This window comes from Typopeltis vanoorti, chromosome 20, assembly GCF_054136105.1.
Source record: "Typopeltis vanoorti isolate ZY-2024b chromosome 20, IOZ_Tvanoo_1.0, whole genome shotgun sequence".
Lineage (NCBI taxonomy): Eukaryota > Metazoa > Arthropoda > Arachnida > Uropygi > Thelyphonidae > Typopeltis > Typopeltis vanoorti.
Genome location: NC_143568.1, coordinates 105,077,355 through 105,097,447, shown reverse-complemented (window position 1 = coordinate 105,097,447; position 20,093 = coordinate 105,077,355). Strand labels below are relative to the sequence as shown.

Genomic DNA, 20,093 nt, shown 5'->3' with positions numbered 1-20,093 from the left:
CAGATAGTAAGGAAAGTGTTCACTATTTATATTATTTATCACTGAGGCACCATTTTAGACCTTCATTTCTAAAATAAATTTTAAAAAATTTAAACCCAAAATAAGGTTTAGGACAGAATTCCTGGTTTAGTTTTTATTACATATGTAGACTGTATCAACATTTTTTTCATTTTTATTCGAATCACAACTTCACAAGTTGTGAAGAGAACACTTATCATTTACCCCATAAAATTAGCATATACTATGCATATTTTACAAGTGGGTATATAAAGACAACAATCTAGTTTGATGCTTTCCATTTCCTTTATCCTTAAGAACTCCAAAATTATTAAAAACAGGTGAAGTATTGTTAAACAAAACAAAATTCAAAAACACTGATAACAAAACTCTATAAATGAATAAAATATCCTACCTGTCCTGTCACTCTGGAGTTTCCAGTCAAGTCAATATGGTCTAGCTTTTTGCATAAATGTAACAACCACCAAATGCTTTAAGGAAAAAGCAAAACATAAGAATATAGATAAAAATTATGTTTCATTTTTAAAAATAATACACTGCTGGGATATCATATCGAATATAATACTGTTGGAAAAGGAAGGGAAAAAAAAAAAACTGGGACATAAAGAAACCAGACAATAATTTGCAAATAAACGTACAGAACAAATTCATTAAAAATTGAAAGTATAATGCATTTATAAAAATTACAATTTAGCAATAGTTTTACTTTTTTTTTTTCTGTACTTACAAATCGGAACTCATCAGATATTAATGATGCAACATATCACGAAAGTCATAACATTCATTATGAGAAATGCATCCTAAATGCCACAACACCCTATAATACCCTATAATACTTTGAATTCACTGATGGTCCTTGAACTTGCAACACCTTCCAGCAAAACATTCCAGTCACCACCTTTCATGAAACTAAATGACATGTGATATTACAGGATTATTAAAAAAGCAGTAATTTACCTTTTGTTTATGTTCTGTCAATTTCCACTGTCACTTAATTAAAGTGATTAATAATACCTTTGAAGTATCATGGGTTTATTTTACAAATCACAGATCTCATGATTTTCATCACTCCAATGTTATGCATGTTTGCCATTCTTTCAAGCTGCAAATTTCAGCTAGATGTATATTGTCAACACGTTCCCAGCATTTCTCTTCTCAAATTAGAAAAAGTGGTAATAACTAATGCTAATTCTTTTATGACAATAATACAGTCTATAAATAAAAAGAGAAAAGCAGGAGCTACTGATCCAGTTTCTAATATAATCCAAGAGTGCATCTTACAAAGGCTCTGTAGAAGAGTAAAAACTTTAAGAGAAAGGTGATTTGATTTATAAAAAGCATTCCAAAGATGAAGGGTTCAAATTGGAATAAAAGTCTTAATACCGAAAGGTGCATAATTATTGAACAAAATAACCGGCAGTTTATTCATTTCAATCTCACATGAAAGGTGCAGAATGTATAGCTAACTAGGGGTGCTTAAGGGTCAAAGCTATATAACTGAGAGGAGACCTCCACATAGCCTTTTAAAGGAATGCAGAGAACCGACCAGGGCTTCTGACCTAATGTCCAATCCTCACCTTCTCATGGTGCACCCTGTTGGGTATCTACCTGGATACTGAACGAACGAGGATGGGCTGGCAATTTGGGATTTAGCCGACCAAATTGTATTCCTATTGGTTAAACCAAAATACAAAATGATGGTACAACATGACAAAATGCCGGCTGGGGCGTCGCATGTTTAAACAAGGTTCCCGTTATTTTTGACAGGGAACCAGGGCGAACAGAGAAAAGTCAGCTACTGGAACAAATCCGAAAGCACATCCCAACTCAACATCACCAGAGTTAAAGATCGGTACTATCAACATAAGAAGCCTGAATGGCAAAGAAATGGAGCTAGCAAAGGAATTAGATAAGTACCAGATCGACATAATAGGGGTGACTGAAACAAAAAAGACAAAAACTGGTGAGACCTTTCTGAGCAATAAATACAAAATGTTATATTTGGGAAATGACAATCAAGGAAAAGAAGGAGTAGCCATAGTATTCAACACAAAATATGAGCCTCATCTTCTTGAATGGCAGGCAGTGTCAAGTAGAGTGATTTGGACAAATATCAGAATGGGGAATTGGACAATGAGACTTATTTATGCCTATGGTCCCATAGAAGGTTCTACTAAAATAGAAGTGGAGGAATTTTTTGAGGCTCTAGAGAAAGCTACTGACACAATGAAAAAGGAAAAGTTGGTCCTTGTTGGGGATCTAAATAGCAGAGTAGGAAGTGATTGTCAGACATACAAAAATCTGTTGGGAAAATTTGAAGAAAAGAGCAAAGCTAATATTAATGGCAAATAGCGGTTGGATTTCTGCTCAGGACATGGACTGGTTATTACTAACACCATGTTCCAAAATAAAAATGTGCACAAATTCACATGGAGAGAAGAGGTAAGGAATAAGAAAAGTCTCATTGATTATGTTATTGTTGATAGTGATGTTTTCCTTGGTGCAGGACACCAGATTGTACAGAGGATTTGAAATTGGAAGTGATCACTATTTAGTCTTGAGTAGGATAAAATTGAATTTCATATTGAAAAGAATGGGGTGCTTAAGGGTCAAAGCTGTATAACTGAGAGGAGACCTCCACATAGCCATTAAAGGAATGCGGAGAACCGACCAGGGCTTCTGACCTAATGTCCAATCCTCACCTTCTCGTGGTGCACCCTGTTGGGTATCTACTTGGATACTGAACGGACGAGGATGGGCTGGCAATTTGGGATTTAGCAGACCAAATTGTATTCTTATTGGTTAAACCAAAATTTAGAATGATGGTACAACATGACAAAATTTCATGCCGGCTGGGGCGTCGCCCGGTTAAACAAGGCCCCCGTTGTTTTCACCAGGGAACCAGGGCGAACAGCAAAAAGTCAGCTACTGGAACAAATCTGAAAATAAACCCCAACTCAACATCACCAGAGTTAAAGATCGGTACTATCAACGTAAGAAGCCTGAATGGCAAAGAAATGGAGCTAGCTGAGGAATTAGATAAGTACCAGATCGACATAATAGGGGTGACTGAAACAAAAAAGACCATAACTGGTGAGATCTTTCTGAGCAATAAATACAAAATGTTATATTCAGGCAATGACAATCAAGGAAAAGAAGGAGTAGCCATAGTATTCAACACAAAATACGAGGCTAATCTTCTTGAATGGCAGTCAATCACAAGTAGAGTAATGTGGGCAAATATGAGACTGGGGAACTGGACAATGAGACTTATTTGTGCCTATGGTCCCACAGAAGGTTCTACTAAAGTAGAAGTGGAGGAATTTTTTGAGGCTTTAAAAAAAGCAACTGACACAATGAAAAATGAAAAGTTGGTCCTTGTTGGGGATCTAAATAGCAGAGTAGGAAATGATTGTGAGACATACAAAAATATTTTGGGAAAATTTGGAGAAATGAGCAAAGCTAATAATAATGGCAAATATCTGTTGGATTTCTGCTCAGGACATGGACTGGTTATTACTAACACCATGTTCCAACATAAAAATGTGCACAAATTCACATGGAGAGAAAAGGCTAGGAATAAGAAAAGTCTCATTGACTATGTTATTGTTAATAGCGATGTTTTCTCCCTGGTGCAGGACACCAGAGTGTACAGAGGATTTGAAATTGGAAGTGATCACTATTTAGTCTTAAGCAGGATAAAATTGAATTTCATATTGAAAAGAATAACATGTAAGAAAGTTTTAAAGCGAATAAAAGTTGAGCAGCTCTCAGATGTGAGCTGTAGACTAAAATACACAAAGATTATTGAAGATAAAATGAAAGAGTTTGAGAACAGGAATCACACTTTGGAGATTCAGTGGCAAACTCTGAAGAAAACATTGATTCATTCTGCCAGAGAGGCATGTGGTGAGGTTGTCTGTAAGTATAAAAAAATCAGAACTCCCTGGTGGACACAGGAAGTTAAAGAGGCAGTGAAGGAAAAGAAGAAAGCATACCAAAAGTTCCTGTCAAATAAGTCAGCTTGTGCTCTTAGAGAATATAGAGACAAATGCAAGAATGCTAAACACTGTGTAAAACTAGCTAAACAAAAGTCTTGGGAGGACTTTGGCAAAAATATAGAAAATAAATATTAAGAAGGTGGCAAAATATTCTGGAGATTGTTGAAGAAGCTTAGGAATGGAGGAAAGAGTGCTGTAAAAGGAGATAGAGATGATAAAGGTGACATGAAAATGGGAGAAAAAGATTTCCTTGAAGTATGGAGTAATTACTTTGAAAAACTGCTAAATGAAACAAGCAGTGATGACAGCACAGTGGTAAAAAACATTGACCAGGCATGCAGTCAGGAATACATATCCATACTAGAAGTAGAAAAGGCATCAAAGGCTTGAAATGTGGAAAGGCAGCAGGAGTAGATAATATTCGACCAGAAATGCTGAAGTATGGTGGTATAAGAGTCTTACAGTGGCTGCACTGCATAGTTCAGAAAGCCTGGACAGAGGGACGAATTCCCGATGATTGGAGTAGAGCTCTCATAGTACCCATATATAAAAAGGGAAATAAAACTGAATGTGAGAATTACAGAGGTATTTCCCTACTGAGTGTTCCTGGCAAGATCAATGCAAGTATACTTGAGAAACGGTTGAGAAGAATTGTGGAAGAAAAGCTTGGTGAAGAACAAGCTGGATTCAGGGGAAATAGAGGCTGTCAGGATCAGATTTTCACTTTACGACAAATAGTCGAGAAAGCATGGAAATATAACAAAGATCTGTATTTAAGTTTTGTCGATCTGGAAAAGGCATATGACAAGGTGCCAAGAGAGAAGCTATTCAATACGCTGCAGTTATATGGTGTCAATGGGGCATTATATCAAGCAATACTTAGTCTTTATTTCAGTTGTAAGTCAGCAGTTAGAATTGAAGGAAGTACAGGAAGATGGTTTAATGTTAAATCTTGTGTGAGACAAGGATGTACATTATCCCCTCTGTTATTCATTATCTATATGGATCACATTATGAAGGAAAGTGGTATTAAACATAATATCAAAATTGGAGATGTTAATGTCAGCTCTTTGCTTTATGCAGATGATGTTATACTCCTAAATAACTCCGCTACAAGTCTGCAAGATTCTCTGACTAAATTGAATAGCTGTAGTAATAGATATGGTATGAAGGTCAGCATTAAAAAGACAAAGTCAATGAAAATAGGCAGAATCATTGAAAATGTCAGCTGTGGTGTGAATGGAGAACCTGTGGAACAAGTAAAACATTTCAGCTATTTAGGCACGATTTTTAGTGAAGATGGTAAATTAAATATAGAAATAGACAACAGAATCAGCAAAGCTGGTATGGTGGGAAGTCAATTGAATAAATTCATATGGAATAAGAGAGAAATGAGTCGGAACACTAAATTAGTTGTATACAAGACAGTGTTCAAACCAGTTTTAACTTATGGATCTGAGAGCTGGGTCAGAAGTAAAGCACTTGACCAAAGACTAGAGACCACAGATATGAGAGTCCTGAGAAAGATTAGAGGTGTGAACAGATGGCATCAATGGCAGTATCATATTAAAAACGAGGATATTAGGAAAGAACTTGGCATTTTCAGCATCCAGGAATGCGTTAGCAGAGCTAATCTCAGGTGGTATGGTCACTTAAACAGAATGGGCGAGGAAAGATTAGCAAAACAAGTGTTCTCTGCCAGGTTGGCAGCAAAACGACCCAGATATACGTGGATTGATACGGTACAAAGTGCTTTAGACGACAGAAATATAAGATCTGATAATGTTGGAGTCTTGACAAGCAACAGGCTGATTTGGAGGAAAATTGTAGATAGGAAGTTGTAATGATGTAATTTTTTTCATGTAGTACTATCATATCCTGTACACCCCTTGAGGATAAATGGCAGGAATATGATGATGATGATGATTGAAATGAATGACATGTAAGAAAATTTTAAAGCAAATAAAAGTTAAGCAGCTCTCAGATGTGAACTATAGACTAAAATACACAAAGATTATTGCAGGAAAAATGAAAGAGTTTGAGAACAGGAACCAAACCTTGGAGATTCAGTGGCAAACTCTGAAGAAAACATTGATTGGTTCTGCCAGAGAGGCATGTGGTGAAGTTGTCTGTAAGGATAGAAAATTAAAACTCCCTGGTGGACACAGGAAGTTAAAGACGCAGTGAAGGAAAAGAAGAAAGCATATCAAAAGTTCCTGGCAAATAAGTCAGCTTGTGCTCTTAGAATGCAGAGACAAATGTAAGAAAGCTAAGCAGTGTGTAAAACTAGCTAAACAAAAGTCATGGGAGGACTTTGGCAAGAACATATAAAATAAATATCAAGAAGGTGACAAAATATTCTGGAGATTGTTCAAGAAGCTTAGGAATGGAGGAAAGAGTGCTGTAAAAGGAGTTAGAGATGATAAAGGTGAAATGAAAACAGGAGAAAAAGATATCCTTGAAGTATGGAGTAATTACTTTGAAAATTTGCTAAATGAAACAAGCAGTGATGACAGCACAGTGATAAAAAACACTGACTAGGCATGCAGTCAGGAATACATATCCATACTTGAAGTAGACAAAGCCATCAAAGGCTTGAAATGTGGAAAGGCAGCAGGGGTAGATGATATTCGACCAGAAATGCTGAAGTATGGTGGTATAAAAGTCTTACAGTGGCTACACTGCATAGTTCAGAAAGCTTGGACAGAGAGACTAATTCCTGATGATTGGAGTAGAGCTCTAATTGTATCCATATATAAAAAGGGAAATAAAACTGAATGTGAGAATTATAGAGGAATTTCCCTACTGAGTGTTCCTGGCAAGATCTATGCAAGTATACTTGAAAAAAGGTTGAGAAGAATTGTGAAAAAAAGCTTGGTGAAGAACAAGCTGGATTCAGGTCAAATAGAGGCTGCCGGAATCAGATCTTCACTTTACGACAAATAGTGGAGAAATCATGGGAATATAACAAAGATCTGTATTTAAGTTTTGTTGATTTGGAAAGGGCATATGACAAGGTGCCAAGAGAGAAGCTATTCAATACACTACAATTATATGGTATCAATGGGGCATTATATCAAGCAATACTTAGTCTGTATCTGAGTTGTAAGTCAGCAGTTAGAATTGAAGGAAGTACAGGAAGATGGTTCAATGTTAAATCTGGTGTGAGACAAGGATGTACATTATCACCTCAGTTATTTTTTATCTATATGGATCACATTATGAAGGAAAGTGGTATTAAACATAAAATCAAAATTGGAGATGTTAATGTCAGCTCTTTGCTTTATGCGGATGATGTTATACTTCTCAATAAATCCGCTACAAATCTGAAAGATTCCCGGACTAAATTGAATAACTGTTGTAATAGATATGGTATGAAGGTCACAATAAAAAGACAAAAGACAATGAAAATAGGCAGAATCATTGAAAATGTCAGCTGTGTTGTGAATGCAGAACCTGTGGAAGAAATAAAACATTTCAGCTACTTAGGCAAGATTTTTTAGTGAAGATGGTAAATTAAATATGGAAATAGACAACAGAATCAACAAAGCTGGTATGGTAGGAAGTCAACTGAATAAATTCATGTGGAATAAGAAAGAAAAATTAGTCGGAACACTAAATTAGTTGTATACAAGACAGTGCTCAAACCAGTTTTAACTTGTGGATCTGACAGCTGGGTCAGAAGTAAAACACTTGAAGAAAGACTAGAGACCACAAATATGAGAGTCCTGAGAAAGATTAGAGTCGTGAACAGATGGCATCAATGGCAATATCATATTAAAAACGAGAATATTATGAAGAACTTGACATTGTCGGCATCCAGGAATGCGTTAGCAGAGCTAATCTCAGGTGGTATGGTCACTTTAAACAAAATGGGTGAGGAAAGATTAACAAAACAAGTGTTCTCTGCCAAGTTGGCAGGAAAACGGCCCATAGGAAGACCAAGATATAGGTGGATTGATACTGTACAAAGTGCCTTAGACGATAGAAATATAAGATCTGGTAATGTTGGTGTCTTGACAAGTAACAGACTGATTTGGAGGAAAATTGTAGATAGTAAGTTATAATGATGTAAATTTTTCATGTAGTACTATCATATCCTGTATACTCCTTGAGGGTACATGGCAGGAATTGGATGATGATGTGTTTTTTTTTTTTTTTTCTTAATATATCTGAAGGTTGGAGAAGAATCAGTCTCGTAAAAGGATTTTAATGAATGAAACCTACTGCATGATTGTACAATGGATACAAATTCTAGTTTAAGTACCAATGATAAAAGCTAATGAGATTTCATGCTATGAAATTAAATTGGCAGTTATTTAAAAGATTAAAAAGAATTTTCTGGCATCAGACTAGTTAATCAAACTTTAACAAGCTACAAGTTAGTTTAATATAATGATCAGTGAGATAGCTTGGAATACACTGTCTAGTATAGCTGATTTGGACCTTATATCTATATACAATTGACTTCATTTATTTATGGCACAGCATATTAGCAATATGAAAAAGTGAAAGATGATAGCATCCGATTGTTCATGGATCTACCAAGGATAACAGTGAGCAGGAGGTATATGAGGAATTGAGTAAACTTGATGTCAACAAGGCCATGGAACTTGATGGTATATCGCTGCGTATCTTGAGTAAATGTTCCAGGGAGTTTACAACAGCTTTAATATACATTTTTAACAAAAGTCTTAGATTATTCCACTTCATAAAGGAGATGATAGCACTAAGGCTTTGAATTATAGGCCAATCTGCTTTTCTGGGGTTGTGATCAAGGTGTTGGAGAAGCCAGTGAGGACAAGGATTTAGAACTGATTAGAAAGCAGCAGAATTCTCTTTAATGGACAGCATGGGTTTGCTAAAGGAAGATCACATTTTAACAATCTGCTTATTTATTATAACAAGGTGACAAATACACTAGACAAAGGGGATGTATATACAGTTGTATACTTAGATTTTGCAAAGGCTTTTGATAGATTATCACATGAGAAACTAGTAGTTAAATTGGAATAGATGGGAGTTAGAGAGTAGATTAGTGCATTGAATTGAAGATTGGCTGTCTGATGGGTATCAAAAGGTTGTATATGGGGGGGGGGGGAGAGTGACATCCCAGAAGAGGAAAGTCACTAGCGGTGTGCCCCAAGGGTCTGTTTTAGGGTCATTGTTGTTTAATTTGTATGCAAATGGCATTGGAAAAGGCTTAAACTGATATACAGTCATTTGTAGATGATGCAAAGTTGGGGAGAATTATGAAAAGTAGAGCAGATGTAGCTTTGCAAGAGAATCTAAATAGACTGTCTGAATTGGCGAATGTGTGGGGTTATTAGTTTAATGTTGCAAAGTGTAAAGTTTTAAAATTTGGGAAGCAAAATGGAATGCAGCGTATGGGATTGGTGGGGATATTTTGGAGGAGGTGGAAAAGATGAAGGATTTGGGGGTTGTGGTGGATAGGGACTTGAAATTTTGTGAACATTTTTGTTAAAAGGATGGCATAGCAGATTAGGAATGATGCAGAGAACACTGACATGTAGAAGTAAGGATGTTTTGATTCAACTGTTCAAAGTCTTGTACATATATAGGTCATATATAGATTACTGTGCACAGATTTGATTGCCAGGTTTTCTAAAGGATGAGATGTTGGAGAAGGCCCAGAGATGATTGACTAAGTTGGTTTCTTGTCTTTGGAATGTGAAAGATGAGGAATGCAAATTACAGAGCTTAGTTGGAGAGGGTCCAGAGACGATTCTTCCAGAGAAGGAAGAAGGAAGACATGATCAAGCTATAGGTTGGTAAGGGGTAATTACCAGATTAGCATAATTTTATCAAAATAAAAATGAGTAATAATTATAATAATAAAGCAATGTTTTCACATTTTTTAAATAAGTAAATACTTATGTAACATCTCTTTTGAATTAAAAGGTAACAAAGTTAACAATTGCCCCCCCCCCCCCCAATAAGGGTTTAAAAAATTTTTAGAATGTCACAGATTTAATAATGTTGAGACTACCGTGCAAAAATCTGAAGGCAATTCTGGAAATTGTGTAAAGGGAGTTTGATAAATTTATCTGACAGCAGAAGAAATTATGGACAAGGTACTATGTGTTGCAGAAGAAGATGGTAAAATTGTACTAGACAAACCACATATTCTGTGTATCTCTCATTCATTCATTAATTCATTGTGCATTAACCTCTCTACTGGCATTGGTGGATGAAATAGTGATACCAAATTGCATTTCTTATCCATTTTATTCAATAGGTGTTACAGAATCATATCCAGATTTTTCTGGACGTCTATAGACATCATGGCCGGTTGAAGTGTCAATAGCATCAATATGGATTTTTTTTTTAAGAGAACTTTTATATAACTTGTGTAAACTGTCCTGTGCAAAAAAAGATTCTTTAATGCATAAGTGAGTTTGTGCAGTTAGCCGAGTGGCTATGCACTTCACAACCATATGCCTGGGAATGGAGTGTCCTGGGTTCAATTCCCGTCGCCAACGAGAGGAGCTTAAGGATCTTTTTCAGACATAGCCAAGTTAGCCAGTCTTGGACATGGACAGCAGGGTTTTTCTCCCCAGTTCATCTGGGATTTTTTCCGCCCATAAACAGGCAAACTGGCCCCTTGAATGCACAGATTACAGTCATGAATACTTAGAGGTTTTTAAAGCCACTGGATAAGATAATAATATATAAGTGAAATAGTAGGGACCCAAGTAAAGAATTGTGGTACCTTACTTGCCACCATCTTTCTTGTACATATCGATACAAAATAAATAACGGAAAAAACTCAAGTAGAAAGATTATTTAATAGTATAATTTTCGTCTGTGTGTCACAGGTATCTTCAGTACATTAAGCTCAAAATTAAACACTAACTGACAATTCCAAAAAGCGCCACCTAAGTAGCTGGTGTAAGATAACTAAAAAGGTCAATAACTTTCCTAAAAAATTAATACAATAAAAAGTTAGGTAAGATTAGCTGATTTGTAAAGTACTATCTCCCATAAAGGGGATAGACGTAAGCCATCGGATCTGTTTAAGTTAGGAGAATGAAGTAGAGTTTCACATGTTTCTTTATAAAGGCATTCCATGAGAAACTGACGTTTGTGAAGGACTCTTGTCTTTCTCCAATGAACTCTGTGTCTAGTGAAGATGGCATGTTCAGAAAGTCCAGACTTTTCAGGTTTAAAGTATTCAATATAAGATTGGTGTTCTTCTAGCCGAATAGAGGCAGATCTTCCCGTTTGTCTGAAATAAGATAATCCACAAGAGCATTGAATCTGGTAGACACCTGGAGAAGTCTTTAGGAGAAGTGAGAAAGGTGGAGATTTTTCTAAACGGTCGAAAGGCAACAAAAATATTCAGTGGTTTTAAAACTTTTGCTATACATTCACTGATGCCTTGTACATAAGGGATAGTAATGTGTGTTATTTCCTCTGTGTTTGAAGAGGAAGACATTAAAACTACTCCAAGTTCTTTTAATGAAGCAATTCTTATAACCATTAGATAGAAAGGAAGAAGTTATATATTGTAGTTCTTTCTGTAAAAGATTGTCTGAAGAACAAAAGGAGTGGGCCCGTTGAACCAGGGTTTTAATAGTTCCTGCCTTTTGATTGGGCTGGTGATGAGATTCCGCATGGATATAATGGCCTGTATGAGTCTTCTTTCTATAAACTGAGAAATGTAGGTTGCCATTTGGTTGGCAAAGAATTAGAGGATCTAAAAAGGCTAACTGCTTATTTGATTCTACTTCTAGGGTAAACTTGATCCTAGGATGAAATGCATTTAACTTAGTGAGAAATTGTTGAAGTTCATCAGCAGAGCCATTCCATACAGCAAAAATGTTATCGACATATCTGAACCAATGAGTAGGTCTGGGAGAAATATTGTCAAAGATACGTTGTTCAAAATCCATAAAGAAATTGGAGATAGCAAGAGAAAGAGGATTACCCATTGCTGTTCCTTCAATTTGTTGATACAACTTATTTTTAAAGGAAAAATAACCAGAATTTATTACAAAATCAAATACGTTTACAATGTCTGAAGGAAATTCCTGTTGTAGTAATTCAATACTTTCCGAAAGAGGCACATTTGTAAATAAAGAAACAACATCTAAACTGATCATGATGTCAGAAACGTCCAAATGAAGATCTGAAATTTTATTTTTGAAATCCACAGTATTTTTTATATAAGTATCAGTTCTTCTAGTTGAAGAGGAGAGTAAATTTGATAAAAATTTTGAGATTTTGTAAGTGGGGCAACCTATACAATCTACAACTGGTCTTAACGGAATGCCTGGTTTATGAACTTTTGGCAAAATCTCCACCTTTCTCACTTCTCCTAAAGACAAGCTTCCACATCTTAATCATCCAGGTATCTACCAGATTCCGTGCTCTTGTGGATTATCTTATTTCGGACAAACGGGAAGATCTGCCTCTATTCAGCTAGAAGAACACCAATCTTATATTGAATACTTTAAACCTGAAAAGTCAGTGGCAACTCTGAAGAAAACATTGATTGATTCTGCCAGAGAGGCATGTGGTGAGGTTGTGTGCAAGGATAAAAAAAAATCAGAACTCCCTGGTGGACACAGGAAGTTAAAGAGGCAGTGAAGGAAAAGAAGAAAGCATATCAAAAGTTCCTGGCAAATAAGTCAGCTTTTACTCTTACAGAATACAGAGACAAATGTAAGAAAGCTAAACAGTGTGTAAAACTAGTTAAACAAAAGTCATGGGAGGACTTTGGCAAGAATATAGAAAATAAATATCAAGAAGGTGGCAAAATATTCTGGAGGTTGTTCAAGAAGCTTAGGAATGGAGGAAAGAGTGCTGTAAAAGGAGTTAGAGATGATAAAGGTGACATGAAAACAATATCCTTGTCAAAAAGATATCCTTGAAGTATGGAGTAATTACTTTGAAAAACTGCTAAATGAAATAAGCAGTGATGACAGCACAGTGATAAAAAACACTGACCAGGCATGCAGTCAGAAATACACATCCATACCTGAAGTAGAAAAAGCCATCAATGGCTTGAAATGTAGAAAGGCAGCAGGAGTAGATGATATTCGACCAGAAATGCTGAAGTATGGTGGTATAAAAGTCTTACAGTGGCTGCACTGCATAGTTCAGAAAGCCTGGACAGAGGGACGAATTCCCGATGATTGGAGTAGAGCTCTCATAGTACCCATATATAAAAAGGGAAATAAAACTGAATGTGAGAATTACAGAGGTATTTCCCTACTGAGTGTTCCTGGCAAGATCTACGCAAGTATACTTGAGAAACGGTTGAGAAGAATTGTGGAAGAAAAGCTTGGTGAAGAACAAGCTGGATTCAGGCCAAATAGAGGCTGTCAGGATCAGATCTTCACTTTACGACAAATAGTCGAGAAAGCATGGGAATATAAGAAAGATCTGTATTTAAGTTTTGTCGATTTGGAAAAGGCATATGACAAGGTGCCAAGAGAGAAGCTATTCAATAAGCTGCAGTTATATGGTGTCATTGGGGCATTGTATCAAGCAATACTTAGTCTTTATTTCAGTTGTAAGTCAGCAGTTAGAATTGAAGGAAGTACAGGAAGATGGTTTAATGTTAAATCTTGTGTGAGACAAGGATGTACATTATCCCCTCTGTTATTCATTATCTATATGGATCACATTATGAAGGAAAGTGGTATTAAACCTGATTTCAAAATTGGAGATGTTAATGTCAGCTCTTTGCTTTATGCGGATGATGTTATACTTCTAAATAAATAAATCCACTACAAGTCTGCAAGATTCTCTGTCTAAATTGAATAGCTGTTGTAATAGATATGGTATGAAGGTCAGCAATAAAAAGACAAAGACAATGAAAATAGGCAGAATCATTGAAAATGTCAACTGTGTTGTGAATGGAGAACCTGTGGAATAAGTAAAACATTTCAGCTACTTAGGCACGATTTTTACTGAAGATGGTAAATTAAATTTAGAAATAGACAACAGAATCAGAAAAGCTGGTATGGTGGGAAGTCAGTTGAATAAATTCATATGGAATAAGAGAGAAATTAGTCGGAACACTAAATTAGCTGTATACAAGACAGTGTTCAAACCAATTTTAACTTATGGATCTGAGAGCTGGGTCGGAAGTAAAACACTTGACCAAAGACTAGAGACCACAGATATGAGAGTCCTGAGAAAGATTAGAGGTGTGAACAGATGGCATCAATGGCAATATCATATTAAAAATGAGGATATTAGGAAAGAACTTGACATTGTCGGCATCCAGGAATGCATTAGCAGAGCTAATCTCAGGTGGTATGGTCACTTAAATAGAATGGGAGAGGAAAGATTAGCAAAACAAGTGTTCTCTGTTTTGCTACTCTGAAAACGACCCAGAGGAAGGCCAAGATATAGGTGGATTGATACTGTACAAAGTGCCTTAGACGACAGAAATATAAGATCTGGTAATGTTGGTGTCTTGACAAGTAACAGACTGATTTGGAGGAAAATTGTAGATAGGAAGTTAGTAATGACGTAATTTTTTCATGTAGTACTGTTATATCCTGTACACCCCTTGAGGGTACACGGCAGGAATTTGACGATGATGATGAAGTCTGGGACTTTCTGAACATGCCATCTTCACTAGACACAGAGTTCATTGGAGAAAGACAAGAGTTCTTCACAAAAGTCAGTTTCTCATGGAACGCCTTTATAAAGAAACATGTGAAACTCTACTTCATTCTCCTAACTTAAACAGATCCGACGGTTTATGTCTATCCCCTTTATGGGAGATAGTACTTTACAAATCAGGTAATCTTTCCTAACTTTTTATTGTATTAATTTTTTTTTTTTTTTTTTTTTTTTTTTTTTTTTTTTTTTTTTAGTAAAATTATTGACCTTTTTAGTTGTCTTACACCAGCTACTTAGGTGGCACTTTTTGGAATTGTCAGTTAGTGTTTAATTTTGAGCTTAATGTACTTAAGATGTCTGTGACACACAGGCGAAAATTATACTATTAAATAATCTTTCTACGTGAGTTTTTTCCGTTATTAATTTTGCATCGATATGTCTACACACGGTATACCTCTTTTAAAACTTATCTTTCTTGTATACTATTCTTCCATACAGTACCAACTTTTTTTTTTTTTTAATATCTGATTCACATGTGAAAAGTCACAAGACAACCTATAGCAGATTAATGCTGTGTGTAAAGGATAACTAGTATTTGTCAACCAGCCATGCTCCAATTGAAAGGGTCTCTTAGAATTTATCTGCCCAGTATGATAGTCCTAATAAGAAAGTTTTATTATCGAATCCTCCTTTTGTTAATTAAAGAAATTTGCAACCCAATTCTCATAGAGACTGTCCTTTAAATACACATTCCATAGAGGAATGTATTTTCCATAGTAGGGGATTTATGAGAATTTATAGTGAAGTCAGCTGCTCTCAGTAGACAATGAGCATGTTATACTGCTATGACCTGCATAAATAAAATGGGCGTATGCTGAATTAGTCCTAATGAAATTTGTCAAAACCTTCAATCAGGCTACACGAAATACAAAACAACTTATAAAGTGATGTTCCTGTTTTAGTATTTTCGTGTGATATTTCTTTCCCATTACACAGGATTTTAGTAGCACGAAGACTGATAAAATTTCATTAGCAACATATTACATGCAATAATTCAATATACACAAAAAATTTATTCCTGACTAGTCTAAATAATTCTGAAAAAACTTGGTGGTATATAAATACTGTAGTATATAAACCTTATACTTTTAATTTTGAGTGATTTGGAAAAACTATAGAACCTTACCCTTTTTCTCCAACTTCCAAGCAGTTTTTCAAAATTACAGACTGCAAAAAATAAAAATATTTTGAAGTACATCTTTTATGTAATATTATATATGTTATTGAACAATATCATTTAAATGAAAACTTGAGACTAAGCCAAGAAAAACAATATTCTGCACTGGCTATAATCCTTATATATTAAATATGATGGTTACAGCTAATGCCATCCTAGCTGAGGATGTGCTTGTTTGTATAAGTTTTATTTTTTATTTATGGTTGTTGTTATTGTGATGACATGGAGAAAGGCAACGTTATAGTCACCAAAACAATTTTAACAGAAATGGAAGAGGGGCTATAAAACATGAATAGTTTAAAAGAATCAACATACATACATATCAGGTTCACAAAGTGTAACTGAGAGAGGTCAGCTCTTAAAAAGTAATTTGAAATAAACTTGAAAGTTGGTATAATGATATTTTCCAATATAATGACAAATCTTCACTTGGTTTGTTGTTCTTTCAGCAGAAATATTATTATTATTTCGTAACACCTCCAGAGAGTCCAAAGACCCGTTGAGGGAGGGCACCTACTCTACAGCTCTGTCTGCACCAGTCAGTTCAACCATACCAACAACATCCACTACCCACCACCACTTCCACAGACAATCACAAACACCTATGCCCATGGTGGAATTCGAACCCCAGCCTTTTGGGCTGGAGAGCAGATATGCTAACCACTCAGCCCACCAGGCTGGATATAAACTCATCTTAATTTGTTGGAATTTTCTGGTATACATAGCTTGTCATAAATCCCAGCAAGTATTTAAATGAAACAAAAGAGAGAATAAGTTTATATATATATATATATATATATATATATATCATAAGAGTGAGTCACTGAATATTTCTGAAAGAAGAAATAACTTACCGTATTACCTATTACTAAACATAAAAAATGAGAATTAAAATACTGCAATCAAAAATAAATAAAAAGAATAAAGGAAACCAAATATCTGGACTCAGAACATTGCTCCAATGCCCAGACTTGAACAGATCTGATGGTCTACATTTATCTCCTTTATAGAAGTTATGAAAGATTAGCAGATCGAAAAGTACACCTTGAAAGAGAAGGCTCAGAACAGAAGAGAGTGGAAGGAAAGTTTTTGCTACTAAGAGAAGAACCTGCTCATTTGCAGAAGACTTAAGAAGAAGAATCAAAAATAAATAGTATAACTAAATAAACTTATTAAAAATATAAGTGTGTGTGCTGAGATAAATAAAAAAAAAATAAAGGAAATCAAATATCTGGACTCAGGACATTGCTGAATGTAGACATACAATGGTCTATATTTATCTCCTTTATAGAAGTTAGGAAAGATTAGCAGATTGAAAAGTACTAATTTTTAAGTATATATATATATATATTTATACTTTTTGTTTTGTTTTAAAGTTATAAAAGCAACAAAAATGGTCATCACATTGACCATTTTTGTTACCTTACTTTATGTACAATGGTGGCATTATTTAGAATTTTCCGTTATTTGTATAATTGCTGTTCCACTTCTGTACTGAAGATGTCTGTGAAAGAAAGGCAAAAATTTTACAATTAAATATCAAGATTTTCCTGCATTAATTTCTGCCTTATATTATTATTAGTATGCCTATTCAGGTATTCCAATTTTAAAACAAATCTCTGTTCATCGTGATAAATTGTGTTCCTCAATTCTCACAGCCTTTAAATTTCAGGTGTTGTCCATTATCACCCACATGGTCCTTATATTCATTTTGTGGAAATACACTAAAAGAGGTAGAGAGATCTTCCACATCTTTCAATATGCTCCCACCAACTGAATATTATAATATTCCATCACTTCCTTCTGAATTGGCATACTAATAATAATACAAGGCAGAAATTAATGCAGGAAAATCTTGATATTTAATTGTAAAATTTTTGCCTTTCTTTCACAGACATCATCTTCAGTACAGAAGTGGAACAGCAATTAAACTGTTTGCACTCATGTTCTGTTTAAATCCTACTAGACAGCCATAACATTAATTTCACTTTTCAATAACTCTCCCAACTTTGCATCATTTGCAAACTCTGTCTACATTTAAACTTTTTCCAACATCATTAACACACGACAATAGTCAATCCAATATTTTGTGTCAATTTGTGTCAATCCAACATTCTGTGGTTAACAGAATATTGGATTGCCCATTAATGTGTGTTAATGTGTCATAAACCTCAGCAAGTATTTAAATGAAACACAAGAGAGAATAAGTTTATATACATAATAAGAGTGAGTCAGAATATTTCTGAAAGAAGAAATAACTTACAGTTTTGCTTATTACTAAACATAAAAAATGAAAATTAAAATACTGTAATAAAAAAATAAATGATATCATTAAATAAACTTATTAAAATACATTAATTTTTAATAAATGTATTTATTAAATATATTTATTTAAAGACTGTTCAGGATGCTGCTCCCCTCCATTAATAACTTTCTGATCCTATCAAATAGTCCCATCACATATCCAATCTAATATACAACCACATCTGCCTCAATTTACATGACTGGCAATCTGTCAAAAGCCTTTGTAACATCTGGATATAGCAGACTTCTCTACATGGTGCTGATTCTACAAGAATCAGCACCATGTAGAGAATTATGCTTTTATCGATCGATCCTCAACCCTTCTAATATCTTTACTACCACTCCAAATAGATAAATGGGCCTAAAATTTTAAGTATTAGCCAATATCCACTCCTTTTTAAAGTGGATCAATTTCAACCACTTTCTGCTTATGTGAGATTTTTCATAGTTTTGTTAAAGTCGCATGTCAATGGTCCATTAACTTCTTAGAATATTCTCTTAGAATTTTCAGCTATGTATCATCAAATCCTGTCACTTTATTAACATAATTTAATTCTTCAATGCCCCCTTTACCATTTGGTAAACCCCTCCTTTACCATTTCATCCTTGCTGAAACTTTGTATGATTTTACTGACACCAGCATGAAATAGGCTTATGATGTGTTCACAAATGCTTTACTATATCCACTGCAGTGTCAAGGATGACTTGATGACTACCATTTCCATTTAACTAATATCATGCTTTATTTCTTCCACTTTCCTATCAAAAGTAGCACTTAGCCAGTCCACCTAAGAAATAGGCTGGCTGGCAAAGTACTACCTGCTATATTTTTGCTTTGCTTAGCAACCATGGTTGAAGAACACACTGACAAGCTGGATAAGGAAGTGATTGTCCCACTTTATAAGGCATTAATAAGACCACATTTGGACTATTCTGCACAGATCTGGTTACCTGGATTTCTTTGTGATGAAGAAATGGTGGAGAGGATTCAGAGGCGAGTTACAAAGATTGTTGCAGGTCTGTGGGCTCCAAAAACTAGCTGATAAATGTAGGAGAGGAGATATGATAGAGGCATATAAATTATTAAAGGGGTTTTATAGGATTAATATGATGACTTTTGTAAGACCAGCGCAGGAAGGGGAAGAATGAGGGGGGCCATCCTTGGAGATTATGTAAGAGTGTGGTTAACAAGGGTGTTGGGACTACATTTTTTGCTTGGAGGGTTGTGAATGGGTGGAATGCATTGCCAGAGGTGGTTGTGAATGCTTCGTATGTGAATGAATTCAAGGAGAAGTATGACAGGTATTGTGTGAATAATGATTAGTGCGTCACTGTAGGGTCTCCTGAAATGAGTCTTTTGACTCCATGGAGACACCGTTATAATAATAATAATAATGTAATCTTACAAGACTGCTTTTTTATATTTCTCATGTAACTATTTATTGATGCCTGCATCACATCACCTCTATATTGCCTTCTTCCAGAGTGCCTGCTTAAACTTACTACTTTCATTTTACAGACATCTTAAATTAACCTTCTACCCATTGGAATACAGACATTTTAGTACCATTAAATATTCCTTGGCTACAGACCAAGTAGCACTGATCATATTTCCATTCATTTCCTCATCGCATGAAAATGCTAAATTTCCTGAGCTAGCTGTAATCATTTGCCTTGCAGTTTCACATATGTCCTTTCTCATGGATATTTTTACAATGGAGGAAGAATCAACATCTTGGATTTGATTATAGTCTCAGGGGCATGTTATATGAAATTCATTTTTCTTGAAGATCAGTAACTTTTTCTTGTTTGCAAAACAATAACATAACCTAACCTAAACATTTCCTTGACATTACTATCCACATATAACAATCATCATCATCAAATTCCTGACATGTGTCCTCAGGGTGTGCACAAAATATTATGGT

The 20,093-nt window shown here is 35.1% G+C and overlaps 1 protein-coding gene across 1 annotated transcript in view; it reads right to left on the bottom strand.

The window, feature by feature from the left end:
• LOC150095745 (putative RNA-binding protein EEED8.10) overlaps window positions 1-20,093 on the bottom strand; it is a 268,565-nt gene that overhangs the window by 113,465 nt on the left and 135,007 nt on the right. The window contains exons 9-10 of the mRNA XM_090410562.1: window positions 15,811-15,851; window positions 413-488 (exon numbers count right to left, since the gene is read on the bottom strand). Of these exons, the coding sequence (XP_090266688.1) occupies window positions 413-488; window positions 15,811-15,851 (117 nt within the window). The remainder of the gene's footprint in view (window positions 1-412; window positions 489-15,810; window positions 15,852-20,093) is intronic.